Here is a 16,481-nt window from a genome sequence, read left to right as displayed (position 1 = left end):
CACTTCTCAATATCTGAGGAACAACATCCATTCCATTACTATCATCTGATACGTAAAATATACATATTTTATGCCTGTATTTGCATATATCATACATGTTGGGAATTGCATACATATTTATGTAAAAAAAAATCATAATTATGAAGTAACAATGCTTTAAAAAGGCGGGATATTTCTGTTCTATACTGTTTTCCACAGATCAAAGTACTTTAATCATTGCATTTTTTTGTAGGAATCATTGCTTGTTATTAGAGACCGAAGTCCTTCAAGAAGAAAATATAAATGTGTAGAATATCATTTAAGTGGTAAATTTGTCTTGTCAATCACTAAGTATTTAAAAGTTACATTAAATTACTTGTAGCCAGTGGATCTAAAGGCGATCCTGTGCTTTTTGTAACTGAAGGAAATTTTGCCACTTGTTACAGCTGTCACTCTTAAGGTAAAAGAGCTGAGCACAACCTAGCGTGAAGAAGACTTTGCTTTTTCCTTTTGCCATGAATCAGTTTAAATCAAGCAAGGCTGAAGTAATATGCAGATGTACAATTTATTCCTAATGTCTGAAATTACACTATTAGAATTTTTTATAGAAGGCATAAAGCATAATATTTAAGAAAGTAATTGTGGTGAGTTGACCCTGGCTGCATGCCAGGTGCCCACCAGCACCGCTGTATCACTCCCCTCCTCAACCAGACAGGGGAGAGAAAATACAACGAAAGGCTCGTGGGTCGAGATAAGGACAGGGAGATCACTCAGCAATTACTGTCACGGGCAAAACAGACTTGTCTTGGGGAAGATTAGTTTAATTTATTACCATTCAAATCAGAAAAAAACCACCTTCCCCCTCCCCTCCCTTCTTCCTGGACTTAATTCCTGATTTCTCTGCCTCCTCCCTCTGTGCGGAGCGGTGGAACAGGGGTTACGTTCAGTTCATCACGTGTCGTTTCTGCTGCTCCTTCCTCCTCACACTCTTCCCCTGATCCAGCGTGGGGTCCCTCCCACGGGACACAATCCTCTGTGAACTTCTCCAGCATGGGTCCTTCCCACAGGCTACAGCTCTTCAGGAACTGCTCCAGCATGGGTCCCTTCCACGGGGTGCAGCCCTTCAGGAACAGGCTGCCCCACGGGGTCACAAGTCCTTCCAGGAGCCTGCCCCAGGGTGGGCTTCCCATGGAGTCACAGCCTCTTTCAGGCACATCCCCCTGCTCTGGCGTGGGGTCCTCCACAGGCTGCAGGTGGAGATCCACTTCACCATTAACCTCCACGGGCTGCAGGGCACAGCCTGCCTCACCATGGCCTTCACCACGGGTTGCAAGGAAATCTCCGCCCCAGCGCATGGAGCACCTCCTGCCCTCCTTCTTCACTGACCTTCGTGTCTGCAGAGTTGTTGGTCTCACAGTCTTACTCCTCTCTCTCGCTGGTGCAGATTCCCACCCTGCTCCTTCCTAATACGCTATCTCAGAGGTGCTACCACCATCGCTGATGGGCTTGGCCTTGGCCAGCGGTGGGTCCATCTTAGAGCTGCCTGGCATTGGCTTTACTGTACATGGGGGAAGCTTCTGGCATCTTCTCACAGAAGCCACCCCTGTAGCCCCCCTGCTACCAAAACCTTGCCACACGAACCCACTATAGTAATATTTGGCCTACATGAATCCAATATATCATTGAAGCTTTCATGGTGGACTTCATTAGGAATTCTTTTCTGGAAATCATACGTTTCAGGTTGCTTTCATGAGAAAATATCACTGGAGGAGCAGCACAGCTTTTACAGCTGATCTTTTTTAAATCCTACAGGGTGTTTGGATATCCATTCCCCATCCCTACAACCCTGTATTTAAAAAAACGATTGTTTAAATTCCTTTAAATTAAGCATTGCCTCCTTCATTTGGATACACAAATACCATAATTGCCCAAGTTCCAGATCCCTGTCCCACCCTCTGAGCACAGGTTAAGCAAAGGAACGGGCAGACTTCCCTGTCCTGCTGGTGGTTCCTTGCCATCACCATTGTGTCAGCACCAGTGACAGGTAACCATGCCAGGCACCCCCTGAAGGGATCATCTACACTTCAAAAGCATTCCTTGAAGAACACTCCAGCACCTCTGTTTCTGGCAAACTGCAGTGATCATTCCAGAAGCTGGTTTCTGATTCACCCGTACACTAACACACTGAGTTTATCGCGCAGAAGAGAGAAGCAGCACAGGGTACCTGAACAGAGGTAGTGTCTTAGACTGGCATCTCTGAATTTGTACTGGACCATGCTCACAATCGGACCTTTTTCCTTTTTTTTTTAAAATGTAAAAATACATCATACATTTAATCTCACCTACCTTAGCAGTTGGCCAGTGTACCATGTCCCCAGTATCTTCCAGAACCCAAATAACATCCTCACCTTGCTTCTAGAATGTGCCAGTACCCAAAATCTGTGAGGCAGTAATGCAGAGACCCACTCACATATGTCAACCTCCATGCACTCAACTTGGCTGCTAGGTTAGGCGACAGTCTGGGCTGGGTATTTTTCCAAACTCTGTTAGATGGATGCAGCTTTGCAGCCTGGCCATTGTGGCAGTAGCTGCCTCTTCTTGTCTTCCAAGTGAGGTTTGCACTGAAGTTCAAAGGCAGAAGGGAACAGTTTTAGGACATGCTGTATTTTACATAAATTTGACATTGTTTGGGATTGTCTGCTTGGATGGCCTGGTGAAGTTACAGGAACTGAGTTGTGTTGCTTATGCCCCTACTCTCTTGCATGAGATAATGACCACTGATTGCCTGAAAGTTCCACAAGTGGGATACATGCAGGCCTGTAGTAGCTTTCTAGTGACCTGGGTATCTCAGAAAGTTGTAGTTACTCAAAGATTAGTATTTGTTCATTTCAGTTAAAGACCTGCATGAATAACGAGATCTTCCTCATCTGCATTTGGTAGAACACAGAAAAATTGCAAGGTTTCTTTAGGAAATAAAATTGAAGGGAGAGAAAGATATTTGCCCCCCGTGCAGATTATTCTATATCTGTGTAGTATAACAAGGGGTTTGTTATTCTGGGGGGAAGCAGTTAGTACACGTCAGTGTCAGTGACTAAATAAATCATGTGGACTGGCTCACTTCTCCCAAGATAAAGCAAAGAAAAGACCGGGTTTTTTGTTTCTAGGGGAACCTCTGAAGTCTGCAACATGAACCTGATTCTGTGGAATTCATCAAATCTTTGTGTAGACATTTCTGTTCAGTTACCACTACCAGCATTTAACCATATTAACATACCATCAATGATTTAGTTAATCAGCTATCAGTTGGGTCTCCTTTTTTCCCCCCTCTTTGATATCTCTGCTGCTTCCAGGTGACTCACACTTTCACAGTCCCTTACTCAGCACCACTACCTGATGTCTCCTCCGTTATTTTACAGTCTTCGGGGCTAGAGCCTCGCTGTTACAAACCAGCATAGAGTTCAGTAAAGCTGTGCTCATTTAATGCACCGGAGTACATGGCCACCCTCATTAGATGTCGGACAAGCAATGTATTTAACAAGCCTTGAGGTTTCTCGGGCTAAGTATTTACATCCTCGGTTTACATTAATGTGTCATGCATACATTTGCATTTATTAATAGCACAGGCATATCTGAATTACAACAGCAATAATGGGTGGATATTTTAGCATGTAAATTCTCTGCAGCGTGGAGAATTCCATTTTGTGTGCGTGGAAGCACCTTTTCATTGCTAACAGAAACAAATGATGAATAATAATAGCAATTACAATTACTAATAACAGTAAGAGATAGAAATATGCTAACTAGGAAATCTGTGTTAATAGTTATTGTTTCATCTCAAACATTCTTTTTATAGGTAAGACACTGTTTCCCTGGGTGCCATCAAAGTAATTTCAACCAGTTTTAGAGGGGAGGCTAGAAGCAGAGCTCCGCAGGGATTACTCTCCTGCTGTGCCCCTTGCAGCGATATAGAGGTATTCTCTTTTAGGAAGGAGTCAATCACCGAGCAAAACAGAAGGCAGCGCAGCCGTAGGAGGGGTTGGAAGTGGCTGGTGCTGCTCCTGTCTTTTGGCTAATGGCTGCACCACTTTGGCCAAGTCAGTTCCAGAATAGCTCCTTTTTATTCCCTGTAGATGATCATTAGCTGATCCAGCATTTGGATGAATTTCCAATGGAGGCCCTTCTTTAGATTATCAATGTAATGGTTCCAGGCAAAGGTAAACTAATGGTCTGCAGTTCATGATGGTTGACTTATTTTTTTTGCAGTTCCTTTGTAGGGAATAATTTTAAACTAATCTCTGCTTTGTGCTCCATTTGTAGCCACGGCTGTTTCCAGTGAACAGAATCCTGTTATTATTATAGCTGTGGTTGCTGTGGCAGGAACCATCATTCTGGTCTTCATGGTGTTTGGATTCATCATCGGGAGAAGGTATTGCACCTTGCACAGGCATAAGCACATGACCCCACTTTTGTAAAGTCTAATAGTCTAATAGTCACATAGTCTAATCTGAGATAGTAATTTGCAAAATTGAAATGGTAGTAATTTTTCGTAAGGACAAATTTCATTTAAATCCCGTTATCAATTATACAGTTCATCCTTTTACTTTGGCAAGACACACTTAAATCAAGATGTTCTTTCTGTCCTATGTAAATGTGCTGTAAGAGGAACCCCTAGCAGGTTCTTTACCTGTACTCCTCAAAGTCTGTCTTTCTGTTCAGTTTTCTCACGTGGAGAAGTCTGACACTTTATCTGATCAGCCTTTAAATGACTTTACATTCAAGAAAAAGAGGCAAAGCAGTAAGTTTAAGAATACCCTCATGTAAAACAGTGTTCTACTTTCAAGTTCTTTAATCCTCTGTCTTATCTGCAGAAGCTTTTCACCAGAACTAGAATTTTCTCTTTAGGACCTGTCCCAACTGGTATTTGGTACAAAAGCCTTTTGATTGCAACTGTTCATGATTTATTTAAAACTCTGCTGTCAAGAGAATTATAACTGAAATTTTCAAAGGGCCTACAGCAGTTAGGTGCTCAGTGCCTGGAAATCCCAGCCTGCAGAACTGATGTTGTCAGGACCTTAGATATGAGGAAGTCTTTAATTCCCAGTGAAACTGGTGTCTTTCTTTTCAGGCATTGTGGCTATAGCAAAGCTGATCAGGAAGGGGATGAAGAACTTTACTTTCATTGTAAGTGTTTTGTTTTTTTTTCTTTCCCCCTTTTCAAACTGCAATAGTGTAGACAATACTAAAACAACACTCCATGAAAGACAAAGCCCTAAGAAATTTAAAAATGCTGTGTAAGTAGCAGGTGGAAGGTTAAATACTGGAAACGTGACCTACACAAAAAGGATGCAGATTAAAGTCAGCATTGCTCACACAGATGGTTTGATTTCTATACGTGTGTGTGATATACTGTTGTTTTCATTCTGCTTTTTTTTTTCCCCCTCCTGGTTGCTTTGAATACATGTTTCACACCATCCTAATGATCCCTCTGAGGCGCAGTATTTGAGAGACCTTTGGCTAAGTGACTGTATGATCTTTACCTCAAGCAAACTTCAGATTAAGAAAGTGTGGGTCACTGCACCACCCTAACAATGAAGCTGTTATGCTAAAAAGCTGTTTTCTGCTGCTGTGAATATTGTAGCTTCAAATGTACAAAACATAATGTCCTTAAAAATTGAATATTTAATATGAAAAGAAAGGTCAGCTACTTCATTACTGTTCTCTGTTCTAGAATCGCTTGCCTGGCTAAGAGTAGTACCTGAAGCCTCTCGTTAAAATCTAACATCTGAACTTATGCTAGAACCCTGGGAAAATTCAATAAAATACATCTTTCTTGGGTTAATGACAGTTGAAAATTTAAAGGGAGAGGAAGGTTTATGCAACAATAGTTTCAGTTTTATCAAAATATTTTTTTTTAAATTCTTATTTTGGCCCTTTCTCATTTCAGTTGTAATATCATTTTGACATGAAAAATTAAAAATGTTTTCATTTATTTTAGGATCAGTCATTAACTCAGGAAGCATGCTAAAACTAAGTTGCAAAATTATTTTGAAAATCCAGAATTGCAGATTCACATAATAAAATTAAACTGAATATAGGTTCTGTCACAGAACAATGCCTGGGTTTCCAGTCTTCTCCTATACGTGATAACTCTCGTATCAGTAAAACTTGCCATTTAGTCATGTTATGCTGTTTGTAGCCTTTTTTATCTACCAATAATTGCAGCTGCAGCTTAAATCCATCAGATTCACATTTTTTAAAAAAATGAAAGCAATATGGCTTATCTTAAATAATGTTAAAATCGTGCGCTATTATCAGAACGTAATGTCACATGGAGAATGAAGTAGCCACTAGTGACAAATTTATCACATCTTTCTAATGCATGCCTCTAAACAAGTAGTTCTAGCCAAAGCTCTACTCAAAGACAGATCCAGGCTTCTGTTTTACCTTTCTGCCCTGAAAAAAATCAGATCAGCTGGAATTTGTTCATGCTCCCTGGGTTTGGGTGTGTTACTACCCAAATCATTTAAATGCAGTATTAAACTAAGTAGTGACATCATTGCAGCTTTTGCAAATCAATTCGTAATCTGTGCAAAAAAAGGTGGAAAATAATAATGGCATAGGAATTATTTATCACACATTTTGCAGTGCAGCTGATTTTAAAGGATCCATCAAAAATCTGATGTTACTTAAATGTTGCTATTCTGGGAGTGATAGATTTGAAATTTGCCTCTCACAGATGCATTTTAAGCTTTTCATGTCTTTAGAAGAGCTACTGCTTTCACTTTTAGCATCCCCCATTATGTCCTTGAAGGAAAAGATCAACTATGTATCATTGTATGTCAGTACATAAACAAAAAGAATATGCTAGCTAAATAATCTCTTTCCTTGTCTCCATTATTGGTGACATTTTTTGCTTCAATGAAAACGTAAGTGACTTAATATGAAAGCTGCTACTTAGTGATTAATAGTTGATCCAAAAATGGTGAGACTTTATAAGTGTCCGTTTCGCTCAGTTTACTTTCAAGAAATGTGGTTATCCAGCAAATCAGTCAGAGCAGTTATCATACACAGTCTTTTTAAAATTACAGCACCAAATATAAGTCACTTTTGCCAAGCTAGTGTTTCATTCTCTGTTGATTGACTGTGTAGTATTTAAACTTACTTTATAACCATGTACAGAATGAGACGGAACCCAGGTCTGTGGTCACCAGCTTGGTCACAGAGCTGTGAACACTAGTTTGGTGTCCTTTTGCTCCATAGCATCTAGACAACCTTCTTCTGTCCTGAGGTGCCAGACTGAGTTTTCAAAAACATAACTTACAACAATCACTTATTTAGAAGTAACCGTTCTTTTTTAACGCAGGCTTTAAAGCACTGTATTTAATAGAGTATCACGTATTTCCTTTCAGTCCCCCTCAACTCTTTCTGACCTCAAGTGCTACACTTGAAGATACAAGTACAACTGAGGAGTTTAGTCAAGCAATTCAGATTTATGTTTGGTTTCCTCCTACCATTTTCTTCTAAAAATGTCTTCAAATCCAGGCCAGCATTATTTCGCGTTGGTATGCCAGGATAGCCTTGGCCTGTCAAAATGTTTTATGACAGCCTGAATAAATGACCATCAGACGCCCACCTGAGATTTGCAAGGTTACCTCCAATCCTGGCCCCTTATTGCAAACAGAAGAGGATGGCTCCTTCTCCATGTCCCTGTCTGAAAGCACTATTATAGGAAGTTAACCTATTGCTTTCTTCTCATTTTCTCTGTAGTCTTTCTTGGTTTTAAGAAATAAATATTTATAATTGTAAGAATTTGCAGTGTTATCAATACAATTGTAAGAACACCTATTTAAATACATAATGTGGCAGATAACACCTGGGCAACATTTCAAATAATTTCTCTGGTTGTAAATTCATTAGCTTACTCAAACAATTTATCTAGATTTTTCTTTCCTTTGAGGGTTTAGGGTTTTTTTGGTCAGTAATACAATCTGAAACATAAATACTCATGATTGCTAAGCAATTTTTCAGTATGTTTTAAAATTTAAGATATTTTACGTTCAATTAAAAGATTATAAAGCAACCATAAATTATTTATGTTTTGTATTGACTTTTGATCCGATACGTGTATATCGGTATATCAATTAGCAGAGGAACACTCTTGCATTTTCAAGTTGAGTTTTAATTCAGTGATTCAATTACAGCTCAAGACTGTAATCCTTGTGAGCTGAATTTATTTCATAAAAATTGCTTGATTAATACATTGCCAGGGTTGCTCTACTTTCACCAGAAGAGCAAAAAATAATTTTCCTGAATCAGCAGCAAACTAAGGGAAAAAAATACATGCTGGCCAAAGTGCTACACTGCCTGAGTAGCTCCAAGTGCTATACTGGAGAAAGTTGCTGCTGATTATTCACTTCGGTGCTTGAGACAGGGAATAATTGTGCCACAAACCCCACTTTCCCTTCTTATGCCTTTACAAGTTGATGACAAGTGTTTCTCATGTTTGTGTTCTAATGCAAGAAACATACCTAATGTATGTTAGGTATAAGAAATATACCTAAGGTTATAAAATCTAGGTGCTGTGAATACTTTAGCTTGGCTATTGCTACAGTCTGTAAATAATAACCTATTCAGTAGTTTAAGCAAATTGAAGCAGGTAGAGGAGCCTCTCAAATCCCACTAGAAGACTGAGATAACATAAAGAAATGCTGTTTATGCAACCTGGGAAAAGAGGATAAGCTGCTGTCCTTACACAGAAGAGAAAGTTTCACCTCTTCTGTTGGTCTTATACCCCTTCCCCTGCTTTATTTTTGCTCCCCCTCAACCCTTGCATTCATTCCATTGAGCACTATTTAATATTTGTTACTTATTTTGCTTCAAGGTGGAGATGCAGATGCTAATGTTAGTCATTTGTGGTGATGGGATTGTGTACTTGTGTCAGCATGCTTGCAGATGATGTCTAAAACTAAGGTTGCCTCTCAGAGCGGCTCTGACTCAGGCAGCGTGGAAGTAGGTTCACTCTTCCAAGGAGCACTCTGCATAATGAAATTCCTGGGCTGGCTGCACAATAAGTACCTTTGCTTCATCACAGTCACGCTTTCTTACATCATTACAGTTAAATTTCCAGGCACCAAAACCTACATTGACCCTGAAACCTACGAGGACCCAAATAGAGCTGTCCATCAATTCGCCAAGGAGCTAGATGCCTCTTGTATTAAAATTGAGCGTGTGATTGGTGCAGGTAAGGCTGCCGTGGCTTCCTGATTCAACTGTTCCATTTAGCTGGGATCGAAGCTCATACATCATAATGACAGGCAAATAATTATACCTCAGGTATAGAAGAACTTTTTGCATTTGCCAGAGTGGTTAAGAGCAATGAAGCTGCACTCGCTTGTAAAATCTAAAAACAAACAGGAGGAAAAAACCCAACAAACCCCAAATAAGTAAATGAAGAGTCTGGCTTGACATTGAAAGCTTGTGGGTTTCTAATTCTGTATCTGCTGTTAAAAATGCAACTGGGGGGAGGGGGGAAGTTTGCCGCCTATTATTTACTGTCAGAGTAAAGGTGTCAGGCATGAGTGCAAATTCTGCTCGCTTTCCTTTTGCAAGTGGGCTTTTTGACCTCTGAACTTTTTTTCATGTGAGTAAGGAAAACTGGCTGCAGCACAAAATCTTAGAGACTAGGAAGGTCTTGTTTCTGTATAACAAAATCTTCCCTAAGGCTGTTTTCTCTTCTACCATTTTTCTTTTTGATATTTTATGAATACAAAAAAGTTATTGTTTAACTTCTCATGACTGATTGTAATTGCACCAGCATTACATTGCTTTTCTTCCTCTTGAACTGTCTACCACCTACTTAAGCCATGGTGTTCATGCTCTAAAAAGGCAGTTTCATTTGTTTGCATTAATAAGATATGTGACATTTTTATTGCAGTACTCCATGTAGTGAAATTAAGTTTCCATGGGTAAGAAAAAAATCAAATACTTTGGATTCCTGGAGGAAATGTTCTTTTGCTTTCCTGTTGTTTTATAGAAGTATTAGTAGAACACTTTTAAAGTCACCCTGTAGTTTGGCATGCACTGTAAATTACATACTGTGGTATTATTTTAAAAGAGAAAAAGAAGTATCTCTAAAATAAACTGTTTTACCTGTAGAAAAAAAAACTTTACACTTAGAATTCTCAATGCCTCTCTAAAGTAACCTCACACATGTTGAAACATGTCTTAATCAAGTAGTAGTTCCATTGAAATTAAAAACACTGCTGAGCAAATTATTCGTTCAGATGACTAAGAGCATAAGAATCCAGCCCCTGCAACTAGTAATTTTTGTGATGGTAGAATGGCAGCATCTCTTCTAATAAATAGGCAGTAGACCAGATTTAAATTCAAGATTAGCATAGAAAAATTCCTGAGCTTTATCTTTTGCTTTGAGTTAAAAAACTGTCAGCATAGCAGCAGTTCAGAGCACAGAGATATGTTCAGTTGGACTTTGCTGATACCTTCTGAGCTAAATGCTGAAAACACTTCAGCTGCAGAGTATACACTTTAAAATGTATCTTCACTGTTGTAACAGACTAATTCCAGGATGTTGGCTTTGTTGACCACAGATGAATTTATTCTTACTTTTAATGAGTATAACTGATAGCAAAAAAAATTACTGTGTGTCAGTAGTCATTCTGAAGAAAGTTAGTAAGAAGTGCTATGGTGAAAGCACGTTGTGTGTGGGGTTTAGCTATGGCTTTAACTTGTTGATGTAGGTAGCGAACAGGAGTTAAATGAAATGCAGTCCAGGAACAATAGAATGTTAAGGACCCAAAGAAGCAACGGAAACTCGTACATCAAAGAAGAACGCGGAATTTCTGCTAGTGACGGCACCAGAACAGCCACTTAGCAGTCTCAATACGCATTATCAGCAACGCTGGCCACATCAACTATTGAGTAGTGCCATGTCTCTCTCAAACAGGGTGCAAGTATGCTTGTGCTCAGTTTGTACAAGGGATATGTGATTTCCTTGCCAATATTTTCGTTACCATCCCTCTGCGACCACCTATCAGATACAAAATAGTGTCCACTATACTGAGCCCTTGTTCGTGCCACACATCCTTTGTTTTAGCCTCTGAGCTGAGCTAGTGGCTGTGCAGCTGTGCAGTATTCCCACTTTGGTTGTCATATTTTCTGGATTGTTTTTGGGCATAATTTCAGCTGCATAGACTACATTATTGGGAATAAAAGTAGTTCATTGGCTAGTGTCCTGGCCTGGAAAGCATAACATCTAAGTTCAGGTTTCTGGTTTGCCTGAGTGTGAGTGATCTGCTTTTGGAAGTAAATCAAAATCAGATCACAGAGAGCTGGAAAGGAGTTTAGCTTTAGTGTCTCCTGTGCCAAGTATCCTAATTACCTGGCTCTGAAGTATCACACACACACACTCTTATACTCGCATCTTGTGTTCAGCATGGAACAAAAACAATTTTGGAAGGTACTACTAGAGAAAACTGTTATCCTTTAGTAAGTTCTTGTGGCTAGAAACTGTGAGTGAGGTGAGTTCTGAATTCATTAATAGTCATCCATATTGTTAGTGAAGTGCAGGAGAGAAGTTAAGGCACCAGGCTAAGGGCATGAGTAGCCAGTTGCTATGTATTTAACAACTATGCCTCATGGTATTCATAGCTATGACGTGGATATTCAGACCACAACTCCAGTGCCCAAGGATGGTTTGGGCTAGTGCCTCACCAGTACGGGCAGGAATGGTTGTACTCTATCTGGCTGATTATCTCAGGTACAGCACGGTGTTACGAGAGGTATGTGGAGCTGATCTGAGCTAACCTTAATTTATCTAGTGTAAAACAGGAGGGAGAGGAATTCAGTTCTGTATGCAGTCATCTCCTATGAGACTCATAAAATGAGCCACGCTGAGGGAAGATTTGACCGAGCAAGTCGATTGGAAATATTAAGGTTCGGTCCAAGTTCTACACTTCTGGTTGGAGAACTGTGAAGCTGAGGCCTAGGTACTGCTTTTTTCTTTCTCTAAGCTCTGCTGTTGAGGGTGACAGGAAAGCAGTAGTGTTAGAACGAAGACGGGACCCTAAACAAGATTTCTCAGAACTCATCTGTTAGGACACCTCAGCATCTACCTCTTCAGGCACTGAGCCCCGTTTCCAAGCATACCTCTCTCCACTGCTAGCCAGATACCTTGCCTGTGTGTATGAGCACTGAAGTCTTGATCCCACCAGGTTTATCAGGCCCTCAGTGTGTGTCCCAAAGGGATTCTCTAATCAAACTCTCTGTGTTAGTCTTTCCTAATTCAATCAGTTTTTTCAGCACTCACCCTAAAACATGTCTTGGATTTAGGTGTGTCTGCATACTCGTGTATACTCAACAGCTTGATGTGAAGGCACTCCACAGGCATGCAGGAAATAAATTTCAGATTTGATGTGATTTGGAGGAGGGATGGATCTATAACTTCCATAGTCCAGATAGATCTGCAAAGTACCAGATTGTTAAATATTTTATATATTTCTGGTGCAAAGTACCAGATTGTTAAATTAAATAAAAAATGAATCTTTCTCTTTTTGAAGAGATGCTCCTCTGTATCCAATATATTACTACCCTTTTCTCCTATATATCCCAAAAGATTTTTCTTCCTGGTTACAGATTAGGGGGTCTGTCTTTCTCTTTCTTGTGACATGGCTGTGAGGCAAGGGACAATCCTTAAATCTTTTACAATCTCTAATAATAGTGACGTAGCTGTACTGCCATTCATCTCCACGCCTTGCATGCTTCCATCCTCTTTCCTGTCCAATGGAGTCCAGTTACTTCTCTCCCAAATTAAGGTTGTTAAGGCTTTTTTTTAAAGTATTCTTGCTGGCTATTTGGCCATTTTTTCTCACATGCTTCTTCAGGTTCCAATTGTCTGCTGGTTTAGAACCTTTTACAAACTTCCAGCATTTGATTGGGTTTGTTTAATGTAACAGAATTATTTTAAGTCACACCTATCATTTCATAATCTGGAAAGTAAATTAAGCTGCTTGAAGGTAGTGCTTCATTTAACACTGTAACGATGTTAAATTAAAGGCAGCTATGAAAGAGCTGCCTTTTGAAAGAAAAAAAACCATCAGATCTAAAGATAGCAAGGAAACCATGTAGAACAGAAAGACGTTTTCACTTAGAAATGGTATTACTAAGTCTATAATAGTATTTTCTTATGGAAGCCACTTCATTTTTATTTTCTATTTTTGAAAAAATGTAACAAATTACTAACAAGTCTTCTAAAAGATTCAAGTAACATGGCTTAACGTGAAGTGTTTTACTCTGCAAGGTACATAGTCAGCAATTAATTTAAAGCACGTGCCTGTCTGCATTCCTAAGTAACCCATTTCAAATGTGAACATTCCCATGTTAAATTTAAACACACACTTAGGCAGCTAGTTGCATCAAGGCATAAAGAGAATATTGATATTATAGTCGGAGTAACTCAGCATCGATTTACTTCATTTTAGGAGAGTTCGGTGAAGTGTGCAGTGGGCGTCTAAAGCTTCCTGGCAAGAGAGATGTTGCGGTAGCCATAAAAACTCTGAAAGTTGGCTACACTGAAAAGCAAAGGAGAGATTTCCTGTGCGAAGCAAGCATCATGGGGCAGTTTGACCACCCCAACGTTGTTCACTTAGAAGGGGTCGTTACCAGAGGTAAGCAGCAGCTTGATCTATCAGTCAAATAACAACATAATGGCAGAAATTACGTTAGCTTATTCATGGTCAAAGATTCAAATTATAAACAGGCTGCACACTCCTAATGGATTTTCTCCTGATGCGTAACTAACTAAAACAATATTGTGTTGTGCTACAACCTGAGGAAAAAATTAAGATGCACGCCTGATTAAAAGATGAAGTACTTCGAAATATATTATTTTTCTAGTTTCATTTAGCCTCAAAGACCATGCAGAGAGATAAGGTTTCTTATGTCCTTTCATATTATCTGAAGTGTCATTATTGCAGAGTCCCGTTCACACAGCATGAGTTAGGAGAACACACTGACATTTTGATTTGTATGGTTTAATTTTGTGAATCAAGACCATGTTCCATGCAGATATTTATGGACTTATTAGAGCTCAGTAACAGTGCTGGAGGCCTCAGAAATACTCATTGTCTCAATGGTTCAGTCCTTCAAAGGAATAACGTGTGTTTTATCAAAAAAAGGCACTCCATTTATGTTACAGTTTTTTCAAACAAAATCGGTCTTTTTTTGGTTTTATTTTTTTCCCTAGGGAAACCAGTCATGATTGTAATAGAATACATGGAGAATGGGGCCTTAGATGCATTTCTTAGGGTGAGTACCAAAATGAAAACATATATAGACATATTTTAAGTGATGTATATATTATGTATTGTCACTTTTAAAAACATGGGTTTATATATGTGCACATATATGTATGCATGCATGATATTCATATAATTAATATTATTTTCAGGCTAAAATGGAGCTTGATGAATACTAGCAGTTCTCTACGTTATTTCCGAAATGAGAGGATCAGACAGAATCGCATGGGAACATTGTAGGAATTGGAGTCATTTAATGTGGCATAGACATGGTGGGTTTTATTATTGCCACCAGCTGAAGTAAAAACCGCTGATACCTGAAGCCCAGTCTTCTGCGTTTTGGGAGCAGAATTTTATTGTATCAACATGGTGGAAATCAGCACACAAGAATCCCTAATTGAATTATGGTTGTATTTAAGAGAAGAACAAAGGAAAAAGAAATGCAAGTTCACAGCAATTTAGCATTTTTTGAGTGTGTGTTCTGGACGGGCCCATTCTGACTCCTTACCAGGTGTACAGAGATGATGTATAAACACTGTGTAGAGAACAGAAAGATTATGATCGATTGATAAATTCCAAGCTATGCATAACATTTTCAGTAGCTAGTGTTCCAAAAGGAGGTAGTTCTTATTTTGATACACATAATTATGCTGAGAGATTAAGAGCATATAGGCAAACTATAAAGAGCTGTGCATCAAGTGATCTCTCTTACAAAAGTCTTGCCAGGACTTAGCCAGAAATTTATGATTAGCAAGTTTTGTTCCTTCTAGTACATTAGCTACTTACACGTTTCTTAACGGGATGTACTTTTTTATCTCTGAAGAAAATAAAACTTGTGTATGAAGTGAGTTTCTTTGCCCCAGGATGAATTGCCACAGAAGTAGTAAATAAGTAGAAAGCTAAAGTTGTGAAACTAACTGTTATTTCTCTTCTCAGCTATACTAACAAGAATTGCTGCTCCTTTCTTCCCTCCAGAAACATGACGGGCAATTTACAGTCATTCAGCTGGTGGGAATGTTGAGAGGAATTGCTGCTGGAATGAGATATTTGGCCGATATGGGATATGTACACAGGGATCTTGCAGCACGCAATATTCTTGTCAACAGCAACCTTGTTTGTAAAGTGTCAGACTTTGGCCTTTCCAGAGTTATAGAAGATGATCCAGAGGCTGTCTACACTACTACTGTAAGAGAAATCAATGGGTTTTCATAGCTTTGAGATGTGGTTATTAAGAAGTGTATCTTCTGGAGAGTATAAATAAGAGAAATACGTTCATTGCTTGAGAAATGTTAATCAGTGAAAAGGAAAAGAGTTTCTGCCGGAATCTAGCTCTAATTAGGGACTGATATTTTCACAAGAACATACATTTTTACTTAATAAAATCTAAAAATTTTGCATGGTATCTCATTATTCCCTTCCTCATGATTTTCTGTTTGAAAAAATACAGAGGTTTTACCCCTAAAAATTTTAATCATCTCATTTACTATGAGTCAATTAAAATACTTGTAAGCTATTACTATTTTTCAGACTAGGTTTTATCTCACCAAAATGTTGACTAGCTTGAGGCTAGACTGTGACAAAGCTCAACTCCTGTGTTTTCCCTTGCTTTTGGGTGGGACGCTTTTCTTAAATAAGCATTCATTGGGCACACTATGCTCTTTATTCTTTTGTTGAGCCAGCTCCACTTTCCCGCCCGTGAGGCCTGCTGTGCTTGTTTTCTCATGCTGAGGGAAGGAGGGGCCCCTGGAATCTGCTCCAACAGGCGCACGGATCAGGAAACTGCACCAGCATTCACGGCTGTCACTCCTGCCACTGGGCTCTAAGTGGGATCCTGGTTTAAAAATGTCAGACCACGATTTCAGAGGAGCTGTATGACAAGTCAGCGGGATTTATATGCACAGGATGAGGTTCCCGTCACCTAGCTTCAGCCAGCCAGGAGTTAAATGACTACTGTAAATCAGACATCTAAGCAGCCCCTTAAAATCAATGGAGAGAGAAGCACTTACAGAGAAATGCAGCCAACTTAGCTTAGACAGGTATCTAAGTTTCTATGGTCCAAGTGTTTTAAGAGCCTAAACTTCCACAGACTGCTCTGAAAGTTCTGCAATCGATCAGCTATAGTAGATGATATAAGTGCTGCTTTTGATGTTGATGGAAATAATTGTCAATGTACTCTATGGAAGATTGTAT

At 39.3% G+C, this 16,481-nt stretch overlaps 1 protein-coding gene across 5 annotated transcripts in view; it reads left to right on the top strand.

Moving 5' to 3' along the window:
- Window positions 1-16,481, top strand: part of EPHA7 (EPH receptor A7) — a 170,443-nt gene that overhangs the window by 130,149 nt on the left and 23,813 nt on the right. For 4 of the 5 annotated variants that reach the window (XM_037392606.1, XM_037392608.1, XM_037392607.1 and 1 more), the window contains exons 8-13: window positions 4,297-4,405; window positions 5,105-5,160; window positions 9,095-9,220; window positions 13,476-13,661; window positions 14,240-14,301; window positions 15,267-15,476. In XM_037392606.1, coding sequence (XP_037248503.1) covers window positions 4,297-4,405; window positions 5,105-5,160; window positions 9,095-9,220; window positions 13,476-13,661; window positions 14,240-14,301; window positions 15,267-15,476 — 749 coding nt within the window. The remainder of the gene's footprint in view (window positions 1-4,296; window positions 4,406-5,104; window positions 5,161-9,094; window positions 9,221-13,475; window positions 13,662-14,239; window positions 14,302-15,266; window positions 15,477-16,481) is intronic. The other variant, XM_037392604.1, reaches the window with a different exon arrangement.

Source organism: Falco rusticolus, chromosome 6 (genome assembly GCF_015220075.1).
Source record: "Falco rusticolus isolate bFalRus1 chromosome 6, bFalRus1.pri, whole genome shotgun sequence".
NCBI classification, from domain to species: domain Eukaryota; kingdom Metazoa; phylum Chordata; class Aves; order Falconiformes; family Falconidae; genus Falco; species Falco rusticolus.
Note: the sequence above shows the minus strand (reverse complement) of the source record. Positions and strands in the feature narration are given on the sequence as shown.